The following is a 12,491-nucleotide window of genomic DNA, read 5'->3' on the forward strand; positions in this document are numbered from 1 at the left end:
TTGTATTTGTGGGACAGCTGCTATGCCAAGAACACCCTTCTATACACTGGCATGGAGAATTTGAGTCACAGAGGCATGTTCTCTGCAGTAGATTTGAAGGAGTTACAATGATTGGGATGGTACTGAAAACAAAAGTTTTATCTGCCAGCAAGACTTTTTCTGTTCTGTGGGCAGGGACACTTGTTGAATTTTTAACTTTTTTTAATGGGGAGGGTTTTTTTTTCCTGTGGATGCTTTGCATTAGCTTTAGTAATAGTGGGATTGTAATTTTTTTCCAATTCGCTAGTAAAAAATACAGTCAATGATAGTAAAATATTTAAGAAATGGTGGCAAAAACCTTGAAAGTTACATTGCTGGTACTGGTTCTTCAGTAGTCTCTCTCTTTTTTTAAAAAATGTTTTCTAAATGGTATTGCTTTCAAGTGTGAGTTTCATTAACGAAAAAAATGGCATTAAATGTAAAGTAGATGGGCAGATATTTTACCTGATTAGAATGGTTAAAAATTCCAAAAGGTGTGTCCATCTTAATTTTACTGCCATCTCACCGAAATTCCTTTTCTTACTTTCTTGTATTTGTCACACTGAAAAATGACGCTCTCTCTTCCTTTCAGCTTAGTTTCTTGTTCAGTTTCATCGTCTTTTTGTGCCTCTGTAGACCTCATTTTTATTTTCTGAAATACATCGTTCTGTAATCTTGTCCAAGTTGCTTTTTCTGTGAGCTATGTAGCATTTTGGCTTCTTTTTTTTTCTTTATTGTTTTGTGTAAGTTTCACGTTAATTCTTACTGGATATTTTTTATTGCTTCTGCTTCTTAGATATGTGCACCAGCAGTTCATGAACTGTAAACATAGGCTACATTGTAATTTGTTTAATTCTGTCTAACCTTCCCCTTTTGCATCCTTTTTCTTACATGTTTTTGGTCCTGTTTAGCTTTAGGCAGCATTTCCTGCCCCTTTTAAAATTCCCTTTGCTCAGGTCCTGTGTATATGTTGTTGCTGCAAGTTGCCCTTCGTTGTGGTCCTTGCTATTTAGATCTTTCCCAGTTCCCCATCTCAGATTGCATCCTTTCTAGCATTTTGTTTATCATTAAATCAGGAATTGCTGGTGACCTTTCAAATGTTCTTTTTAACATATTGGAGTAGGTGGATATTTGAAAGCTTGGCGGGGGGGAGTGCTTTATAGTTGCATTCTTGCTATTCCTACTGATTAATGATAACTGTCCTCTAGTTTTATTATATCTGTTTTAAGAAGTGAAAGACAATAGATTTATTAACGGTTACAACCCCACTAAACTATGCTGTTTTAGCCAAAACAATAAAAAGCAAAAAACCCAAAGACTAAATAATAGCATGTCGCTCAGGTCTTGCTGCCTGAATATTATCTGCCTGAAAAACGTAAAATCTAGTATCGGTAGAACTAGCGTAGGCTGCTTAATGGGTGCCTGATTTCTGATATTGGAGAGTACGAGTTGTGATCTGACAAAGCATGTGCTTAACATTGAGCAAGCAAGGATTACTCATGTGCTGCAGAGCATTAAGAAGTCACTTTCTCCTCACGGCATAATCAAGTTGAAGACTTGACTAGAGAGACGGGGTTAAAAAAAAGATGGACCTTTATTCTCCAGAAAAACAAGGGTGAATGCTGCTGTCTAAGCACTGTGAAAACTATTGTAAAACCTGAGTGGTGCTAACCGTACTACCTTTATGAAGGCAGAGTGTATTTCTCATCTAAAAAATTACAATATGTGATAAGTCTTGAAGCAAACAGTTTAAAGCAAAAGTCCAAAGTTTCTAGTGCTCTTCTGCTTTCAGATTTCAGCTTTCAAGCTGATCAGCTTATTAAAATGTGGTGTGAGTTGGAAATATATCTATTGAAAGAAAGAAATCAGGACTTTGTCAGGAGGTCACTCTGAAACTTTTCCAAGAGAGCTTCTAATAGAGAGCACTATATAGTTGTATTGTTTGGGCTTTTTTAAAACTGTGCAATACATTATTTTATTTAAAAATCAATGAAGTGGTGATATTTTAAAATAATATCTGGGCAAACAAACCCTTGGCTGTCTGATAGTACAACATTTCTGATTCCACTCAGGAAAAAGTAATTATGTAAATGTTTTACATTTGTTATAGTGCTATGCCATGTGTATGTACATAGTGCATGGATCCAGTGTTGTGCATGATGCAGCCTATAGATGATGCAGCTTGGGGCAGAACCAGATATGCAAAAAAACAGCTACAGGAATATTTCTTGTCCTGTGAAGTTTACTCTGGTTTGGTTTGACCTCTTTATTGGCATGCACCCGATTTCCTTGCTGCAGAGTCTGAGGAAAATCACAGTGTTTTATTCTAAATTTCTGACAAACCTATTGGTTCAGTAGTTTGTCCATTTAATTCCCAGTCTTGTCCCTGGACAGGTTTTCTTGCTAGTGTGCCTCAAGAGGAAAACAGTAGTAGTCAAGGCTAAATAATAAAAATCTAGGTCTTGGTCTTTGGTTTATTTTATCAAATGTTTTCTAAGGAGAGGATGGTGTCCACAGGTTGAGAAGGACAGGAAGGTGAGGTGGAAGGGCTGGGAAAGGTGAAGGAATGAGGTGTCTTCTCTGATCATAATGTGGTCAGTTCTAATGAGGTCACCTCAACCTTTCCCTCCCTCAAAAGCTAGATTTAATAGCAAACAGCTTTCCCCAGTGATCACTAAAGATGTGATACCCGAAGAGCAGTGTTCCAAGGTGAGAACGTACTCTTTGTGGATCCTGTACTCTTGCATAGAGAATGCTCTTGATCGCTGCCTCCTTTTTGACTTATTTCTAGCCTGGGATTTGGAGTCCAGTGAACCTACCACAGAAAGCCCTGCCACTGGACACTCGGCTCTCATCTCCTGCCCCTTTCTTCTACTTTTGGCGCTTTCATGTCGTCCCCAGTTGAGGCGCCCTAAGGAAAGCTGGGCTTTTTGGATCCAGGACCAAGGCCTGGGAAAATTTTATGTCTCTCAGCTTGGTCTTGGAGCATCAGATCACTGGGAAACCCACTTCTGAACACTTTTTGGACTCTTCAAGTTGTCTAAATAGGGCAGAGAGGGGGGTGGGGGGAAGCAGTCCTCTCTGATGATCAGGAAAAACTGAATCATCTGGAATGCTTCTGAGGTGAGTTCTGCTCTTGAGGTTCTTTAGCATCTTTTTTTTAACCCTTTACTAATCCAGTTTGAGGTGGTAAGGCAAAAATGCGTAAGTGGCTTCTTAAATTATATTTTTTTTTATCTAAGTCTTTGTTTTTTCTTCAGGCTGACAATGCCTCCTGTTGTTATTCAAGCAACTATTATTTAGGACAGAAACTTCAGTGTAACTGAGTTTATTTTTGAATTTCCCTTTCATGTAGATGCCTGCTGTCTCTGACACTAAAGTGCCAGTACCAGCCCTCAGTCAGAGTGCATCTTCCATTCCTTACTCAGCTGCACTTTTTTTTTGTTTTGTTGTTTTTTCTCCACACTAGAAACACTTGGTTTTAAAGTAGAGCCCTTTTCAGTCTTGTTAAATTTTGCACCTGCTGACTCACAAAGCACATGCAGCTGTTCTGGAAATAATTGTTCAGTAAGAGTATTCTTTTTGTTGAGTTAGTGAATTAATTTGATTCCAGCGTCCTGATCATGATTCATTACCTGTGTTTTCGAACCAGCTTTGTGCTGCTCCAGCTTTTTGCTGACTGATGTTCTCTGACCATTAGAAACTCAAAGCCTTTCATGTAAACCCACTGTGTCAATGCTGCTTTGGAGCAATTCAGTTGCTACTAACTGATGCGGTACTACCAGTGACTTGTCATCTGATGTGATTGTGTGTACTGAAATAACGTTATTATGCCTGTGAAATATCTTTTTAAATACAGTAATAAGTCATATAAACAAAGAAGTTAGCAGTCAGTGAACAGTAGGGTGCATCAGATAAGTAACAGTAAAAAAAAAAAAGCGGGCAATCTGAAAAATAGTCTTGTGTTGTTTTTGTCCTTCAGATTGCAACAAAAAGTCTCACCTGACTTAATTTAGTTGATGAAACTATGCAAAATAGATTAATTACCTGTTGCTTCTCCTTCAGCCTTGCGATGGAGGGCATGTCAGTGCCCTATGTCAGGTGTAACCTCTGTGGGATAGGAAAGAAAAAAAAAGATGTGACAGAGTAGGGACTTGTGTGAGGAGCAGGGTCTAGGAGATTTCAGAGAAGAACTGGGAACAGACATACATAAATAGAAAGAGTGAGTCTTTTCCTAGGGACCCAAAGAGACTGTATGCAGGCCACTCCAAAGCAGAAGGCTGCTGAAACTTGTTGGACAAGTAGCAAGACTGGAAGGAGGGACCTACCCCATGAGACATTGGGGGGGATATGTTTTATTTCAATGTTATATGGATTTATTTTTGTCATTTCTGACCCAGCATACCTCAGGTTTTTTTCTTCTTTCAAAACTTAGTTTGGAATGTAGTAAGATACAGCTTTAGAAATTCAAAAGCTTTTGGTATGCAAAGTTTAAAGGAGAAGAGCTAGGGAGACAGCTCTATTCATCTCCACAATCATAAGCCCCACTAGTTTCTTCAGGAACTTCCAGCTGAAACTTTTCTCACTTGCCATGTCACACTGCTAGAAATCCTTGTTCAGATCATCTGCTCTGGACATCTCTGAGTTTAATAACCTTTCCCAATTTGTCCATTGCTTCTGCAGTCTGTTTCTGTGGTCGAAATCACATCCCACTTTTTCTTAGATCTGATTACTTTTTTTTTTTATTTTACACTGCATTAAATTTTGGTACTTATTTGTATTTCTTCACACAGTGTCTTTTATAAATGCCTCTGTTTTTTTCCTCTCTTCCTTTCCCCTAATTCTCTTTGCTGCCTCCAGTTTCCTCCACTTTGACTTATGAATTTTCTTCTTTAATCCTCCCAAACTGATAAATTCTCCTCTTTTTTACGGGCAATGGGAAGAACCAAAGGTCTGTCATTTGTATTTACTTTTGAAAGTATAAACCAAAATAAGAGGAAGCCTTGGCAAAGGGGGCAAGCTTACATGCTTCCAGTACAGAGAGTAGCTGAAAACACTTATGCTAGTCAGTTAGGGTGGCTAATATTCAAAAACACTATTTCATGGAGATGGGAATGTGCTTAAAATGTTCTCTATTTCGGTTGAATTTTTTTCTTGCATTCTGATGCTTGGAGGCTCCAGCAAATTTGGGGAAAGTGAGTCCCGTAATCATTTCCTATGTTGGTCCTCTGAAGTTCAAGGCTGTGGTGCTGACTGGTGCTTTTGTTCAGGAGATGGGGACAACTCCAGGGAGATGGAAAGATTTGAAAATAAAAAATTTCCATGTAAGATACATTCAGATACAGAAATTTTATTTTTATGTGTAGTTTCAAGTCTGTATTAGAAGTTCAGTTGCTACATTGTACCATGGAGCGTAACTCAAGAGTCACAATGCAAGTTAGTTTTAAATGCAACACATTGTGAGCCTAGTTTCTGAAGGCTGACTGTAATTTTTATGATGGAGCTTTTATATAAGATCATTGCATTTGGCTTAAAACTAAGGACAGCGGGATTTCTGTTAGTCTACTGATTTTCTGCTTTCCTATTACGTACATCAAAGCCCCGTAACACAGCAGTTGCTTACAGCACATGCACAGTGATTTTTGTTAGATTTCAAAACTTAAAGGTGAAAATATCTTGAGCAGGTGACCTGTAAGGAATGCCCTGACACTAGAGGAATGCTGTCTGTGTTCCATTAATATAGGTCTGTTACTTAAGGATCTGTACTGAATAAACCCAGGTTGCTGCTGGGTGTCACGTAGCACTGGACTTGCAGTATTGCCAATACTCGGGTAATACTGTTCTGTTTAAACCTACATTTCCTAGAATTATATTTATTGTTACTTTCACTTCTTAAAAAAAGTTTTTCTTTATTGTCTTTATGGTTGAGAAGAAGATTTTAAAAATATATTGTAAGTGCCTCCTAAAAACAGGACCAAAGAAAAGCAATCCCTACTCCAAACATTGATATGTGAACACATCAGTCTTGGGAATTCTTTGATCTTTGGGTTGGCCAACTTCAGATTCAGATGATATATATAGTTAGAGCAGAGCCCTGACTGGATTATAGCCATTGAATCTACATGGGGTTTTAGAAAAAAAAATGCTGGCAATAACTCAAGTGCTTATTCTAGGATCTCTGACAATTTTCACTGAATTTACATTTTGCCCTACAGGCTTTCTAATAGAAGATTACACCATAACATACATAACGATTCCATATCACTGACATGGTGGTATATATTATGGACTACTCAAGATATATATAACATTCTTGCTCGGTGATACTAATTCTCCTTTCACAATTTTGTTTAGTACTTCAAAACCTGAGATAGTTTAGCTCAACCCTGTAGGTAACAGCTGTTTGTGCTGGTTTTTTCCTACTTCAGTTAGGTTTTTGTTCTTCACAGAAATGACTGTTACAGTAAAAGACTTTCTTTTATCTGTATAAAACTGCTTTGTACTGTTTTTAGCTTATTCTCCTTTGTGTAAGCAAATAAGTTATATTTAACTGCTGCTACTCAGGTAATGTAGCTTCTCAGAGTACGTAAAGTGACAATCTTTTATGGTGTAATAAACCATGTATTAGTCAGAATCAGGTTACTTTTGAATTCCCAGAAAAAGTGCTCATGGAATGCTGTGAAAATCTCATATAATTAGTGGGGTCTTTTTTCTTACTATTAAATATTTGTAATTTTCCAATTAAAAAAAAGTACTTGGAGAATGCTAGGACATCTAGGTAGTTTAACTTAGCAGGATTGTTTTGAAAATAACATACAAACAATTCAACATTTTTTTCATTATTATTTTTTGGGAGTGACAAGTACCATTTCACCACCTACTAAACAGACTTCTTTATCTGCAGATACTAGCCTGTGTTCTGTTATTGCGGGTCATAGCAATATAATGAAGTGGGAGCTTGGAAGCAAATTTTTTAGAGGATTCGGTGTTGGCAGTTTCCATGAGCAGCTCACAAAGACATGGAACCACACTGACTGAATTGTCTTACTGCATGTTTTGTTACAAAACACTGTCCTATTCTATCTACTTTCTAAAAGACTTTTAAAATCTCAGAGAGAGCAAGTTCTTTCTGATGTATAAGATAAAGATTAGCTTATTGCAGCCTTTCAGTACTTAAAGGGGGCTTATAAGAAAGACAGGGACAGACTTTTTAGCAGGACCTGTTGCGACAGGATAAGGGGGAATGGTTTTAAACCATTGGGTTTAAAAGAGGGTAAATTTAGACTAGCTATAAGGAAGAAATTTTTTACAATGAGGGTAGGGAAACACTGGCACAGGTTGCCCAGAGAGGTGGTAGAGTCGGAGCCGAGCTCTTCACAGTGGTGCGTGGCAGGAGGACAAGGGGCAATGGGTATAAGCTGAAACGAGAGAGTTTCAGAGTGGACATAGGTCCCATGAAGACAGTCAAATGTGGGAACAGTTTGCCCGGCGAGGTTGTACAGTCTCCATCCTTGGCGTTTTAAAGACCAAACTGAATAAAGCCCTGAGCAATCTAGTTTGATCTTATAGCTGACCCTGCTTTGAGCAGGAGGTCGGACAAGAGCTTTCCTGACATCTTCTCTAATTATGATAAAAGAAAACTAAAACAGAAATAAAATTTAAAAAAAAAAAAAAAAAAGATTTCTATCTTTGTCCATTTTCTGTGTACTTTCAAGGTGTTTAACAACTGTGCATTTTTGTTGAGGGAGGAGTGGTTGTAAAATGTTTTATTCAAAGAACCTCTGTTCCATTGCTGATGCTTTAAGAAAGAGTGATTTCTCTATTTAAGTTTGTATTTTAAGTGCATATGAAGATGGTTCCCAGGTTATCAATCTGGTCACATACAGATGTGAGCAGAATGTCCTTTTGCTGTTTGGCAGGCAAAAATTGGGACTTGACAGCAGCTTTGAGTGACTATGAGCAGCTCCGGCAGGTACACACAGCCAACCTGCCACAGGTGTTCAATGAGGGCAAATACTACAAGCAGCAGGAGCCAGAGCAGCCTCCCCAGGTGACGAAGGCTGAGCGACCCTGCCTGCAAAGGCAGGATGACATTGCTCAAGGTAAGAGCTCTTCTCCAGGGCTTTTGTGGACAAGCAGCTTTCTAGCTTGTCTGCTTGCAAGGTATGCTTGTCTGCAGGGAGTTGGAAGTCAATGTGTGCCATTAGCCTGTGAATCGTGTCTTTGTGATGGGATTCACAGAGCTGCTGCTGGACCCTACTTTTCACATGTTTCAGTTGTCATGAGCTTTGCCTCAGTTCTGCAAGTTATTTTTTTTAATGTGTGATTAAAGTACAAAAATACGTTGTTCCCAAGCAGTCTTGTGGTACATATAAAAGGAATTAATTAGAGGGTGTCACAGACCACTATTATATGTAGTTTTCTATGCTTATTGAAACAAAAAAAAAGTTTAAAAATCTGTATTTCAATCTTTGCGTTCTTACTTACAGTGTGTGATTAGGGTGTAAGAAATCTGTGAATAACTTTCAGCTTTAAAATTTTGTTCTTTTATGGTTCCACAGAAGAAAGGACAACCTCCTATCCCCTGCCAAATAGAAATTGAAACCTTAAAAAAGATGAGTCAACTACCTCTAGCAGTTGATTTCCAGTACAGGATGATAAGCATTAGAATTTACTTTTTTGTTTGCAGATCTTTTATAGGTTGTATTTCAGATCACTATCTCAGATTGTTGGAATGCATTTTTTTAATATTTTTTTGTATTTACAGTTCCTTATCAAGGAACTGTCGTTTGCACCAAAATCAATCTACAAGTCTGACAGTTTGTCATGTAGGGAGGTAGTAGCACTGGCTTGGTGATGGCTTTCTATGCAATCATTAGAAGGAACAGAAAGTCCTCCCTTCTATTAAACAGGAAATGACATCAGTACTTAGGAGTGTCAGTAAAGCTTTTTTAAAATTGCTAACTTCCATCGATAGAAAAGGAACTGTAGTGCTTGTTATGACTTCTTAAAAGCACTGAATACAAATAAAGGGAGAAAGAGTAGCACACCGTAGTTGATAAAACTGTGTCCCTTCATCTTCATTAGGATATAGCTCACTCTAAAATTCCATGTTATTAAACTGCCCAGTTACACTGAAATGGCCATTTGATATTTTAGTGGGTGTAGTAGGTAGTGTGGGGTAAGTTTAATTACCTGGACAGTAACTTTGCTTCCAATTCAATGCATAGCTGACGCTTTCATGATCAGAGAGGCACCTCTGACTGAAACGTGAAACTGGAGTGAGGAGGATGTTCAGGGAGGAGCAGAGAAGGGAAAGGGGGGTCTTGTTATGGACCAAGGTACTTGGAGTGGAGGATGCAGCCAACAGGTGAGGGCTTGGACCATGGTGGGAAGGGGTGATGGAGTGGTAGCAAGGGGATGTCAAACGGAGATGCTATCCTATACTTCAGTTCCCCTGTTTAAAAGTGATTTAGCTGAGATGTACAGGGAGAAGAAAGAAATGCAAATGTAATCAAACCTTCTCCTCTTCCCCCCAGTTTAGGATATTTTAGGGAGTGCAGTTTAGCTCTTAAAATTGGAAAAACTTTGATCCATTAGAGAAACAAAAGTTCACAAACTCCAGGAAAATTAATTTTTTAATAACCATTAGTCAGTTTGAGATGTTTTAAAAACACTATTAGCTTAAGTGATAAGCTGCATTTAAGTAAGCTTCTTTGTTAATTTCTGAAGGCACAGAAGTACCGGAACTTCTTTTATTTTAATATAGCGTTGTACATGTTTGAGAGTTGATCGCTAAAGGCTAGTTTGTGGTAGTATTTATGAAGCTACAGAGGTGAAGTTGCACCAAATAGTTTTTTACAAAAGTTTCCAGTATGATAAGGTACCCATTTCCAAGGAAAAACAATGAAAATATTATCTAACTTAACATTATGTAAATCCCACCAGGAAGCTTTCTGCGTATTCAAAAACATAAGAAACTCCATAAACCTGGTGTCAACTCACTAATAAAACTCAGTAAAATGCCCAGGAGACTTTCTAGTATTAATTTAAGATAATCCCCATTGCGAAGGATGGCTAGAGAGAGCGCAACTCAGTAAAAGACCTGAGGTCAGTCAGTTTGAAGCACAGAAACGCAGTGGTAGCGTGGTTCTAATGAGTGCCGCTTCTCAGGTGCAGAAAGAAACTTTATGCTCAGTGTTGAACTTCTGAGAGAGAAGGCTAGTAACATTTGATGAACATGAATTTTAAGCAGCTACAAAACGTACATTTCAGTTTTTAAAAATATAAACAGGAGTACAGGGGCAGAAACTAAACAGAGAGAAAATATCTCTGTCAGTTTTGACTGAATGATTCGTGGTTTAAGCACTTGAAGAGTATTTCTGTTACCTATTTGCTGATACCAGAACTGAGGCCATATAGTAAAGTGAAATGATATGATAGTAATATTTTGTCCTTTTCTTAATATTCCAATGCTTATTTTGCTTTAATGACCCTTTACTGTTCCTTATGTAGCATTTGTCCACAGAGAAATTCAATAAATTATAAGATATTAGCTCATAGTTGTTTTGATAAAATAATGCATTCTTTTGTACCAGGCTTGTTAATTTCATCATTCTTTTTGAACTGTGTATTGTTTCTTGGATCGGGATTTTAGAAAACACATAGGCATAAAAACGGAGTTTGTCTTAAATTCAGCATAATGATGTTAAAATTGCTTTCAGGTAGATTGTTCTGAGATTAAAACCGTATGGCACATTCGATATGAAGTGATTGCAGGATGCTGGATTTTTTGATTCACAAGAAGTCAAATTAAAAGTTCAAAACATTAATTGATTATCATCTGTCTGCCAGTAAATGTTTCTTCCAATGTATCTTTGGAAACTTAAGATACATTAAAAATTTTTTTAAAAAATACTCGTCTTTCATATCTTGTTACTTTTACTGTTTATCTATTTTGCTAGAAGGAGAATGAAGTTCCTATGACTTGCCATAGGGATCCATAGTAAGAACTAAGCAATCTTTTACAGTAGGGAAATAACCCAAAAAAGGTAACAAACAAGAAGTGGAATAAATTCCTGAGTGAAATGAACAGGCATTCGCCAGACTTGGTGTTGACTGGTCTTTTATGTAGTCTTATAGGCTATAATGTCTCTTTGGTTTCTCTACAGAAAAGCGTCTTTCCAGAGGTATTTCTCATGCCAGCTCAGCCATAGTCTCCCTTGCTCGATCACATGTAGCAAATGAGTGCAGCAATGAACAGTTTCCTTTGGAGATGCCCATCTACACATTCCAACTACCAGACCTTAGCGTGTACAGTGAAGATTTCAGAAGCTTCATTGAACGTGATTTAATTGAGCAGGCAACGATGGTTGCTTTGGAGCAAGCAGGTGGGTAAATACTTCAGATGTCAGCAGCTGGGCAATCTGACATTTTGGTTGACATTTCTAATCATGCTTCATTTCTGGAGCTTGCGCATCCTGCATGGGAAATAAATGCCAGAGAGTAAAAGCAAATACTGTGCTCTTTGCAAAATGACTCATACCCTGATCCTCTATTTCTTTTAAAACATTATAGAGAAAACTGTCAAATTTACCTAATAAAACAAGGAAATTGAGGGAGGAAGGAAAGGAGGACTGATGGGGAAGTCATGCAATAGAGAAGGACGTGAGTCTGGATGGTCAGAGGGGGTTGGTACTTCCAGTTCTCCAGAGGAAATTACATTGCAGTGACTAACAAAGGAAACATCTTTAAGTGCTGTTGCAGTTTGAGAAAATAGTTTTTAAACATGTATTTTATGTATTGATTATTATTTTTGTAATAAGAAACAAAATAATTTTAAAGTAATACTTCATTATTGCCAGGGGAAAAAAGTGAGAAAATTTAAAATTCATTTTAATTCAGATTTATTAGTAGTTTAAAGTTTCAAGTCAGTTTTGAAAGATATGGAGAGATGTATTTAAAATTAGTATCTGTGCCTTATGAAATAGGAGGTGTATTAATGAACCATGAAATGAACACATCTATATAGTGAAATGCCCAACTCTGGTGATATAAAGGAGTTATAAAATCAGATTTCATGGCTGCCTGTGGAATATCAAATAGCCAGTTGCTTTCTTCTGTTGATTGCTGTACTGGCTTGTGTAACGCTATGTATTCATCTGAGAGTTCATTCTCGAAACTCGGTGCATAGTGATACTGTGTGTGTTCAAACTGATAAACTGTTGCTTGTTATTGATCAGGGCACTGCATCATAGTATTTAGGCAGGACCTCTGTTAATCTGGTATCACTCTGAGTACTTACCGTGTATTGTCATATGCTCATTTTTTGGGTTTGGTATTTGAAAAGCAAGACATACTTAGATAATAGCATCAAACAATAAATACTTAAGGGAAAAAAAACCAAAAACCCCAAACAGTATTCAGAAGGCCTTCTTCTGGAAAAAATAGCAGTATAAAATAATGCAGGAATG

At 37.6% G+C, this 12,491-nt stretch overlaps 1 protein-coding gene across 1 annotated transcript in view; it reads left to right on the forward strand.

Annotated features, from left to right (window-relative positions):
- The window catches only part of LOC104080358 (OTU domain-containing protein 7A-like), a gene marked incomplete at its 3' end in the record, with an annotated part of 77,439 nt that overhangs the window by 54,459 nt on the left and 10,489 nt on the right, over nucleotides 1–12,491 (forward strand). The window contains exons 6-7 of the mRNA XM_009582730.1: nucleotides 7,938–8,120; nucleotides 11,190–11,408. Of these exons, the coding sequence (XP_009581025.1) occupies nucleotides 7,938–8,120; nucleotides 11,190–11,408 (402 nt within the window). The remainder of the gene's footprint in view (nucleotides 1–7,937; nucleotides 8,121–11,189; nucleotides 11,409–12,491) is intronic.

The sequence above is a fragment of the Fulmarus glacialis genome, unplaced genomic scaffold, assembly GCF_000690835.1.
Source record: "Fulmarus glacialis isolate BGI_N327 unplaced genomic scaffold, ASM69083v1 scaffold6538, whole genome shotgun sequence".
In the NCBI taxonomy this organism is placed as follows: Eukaryota; Metazoa; Chordata; class Aves; order Procellariiformes; family Procellariidae; genus Fulmarus; species Fulmarus glacialis.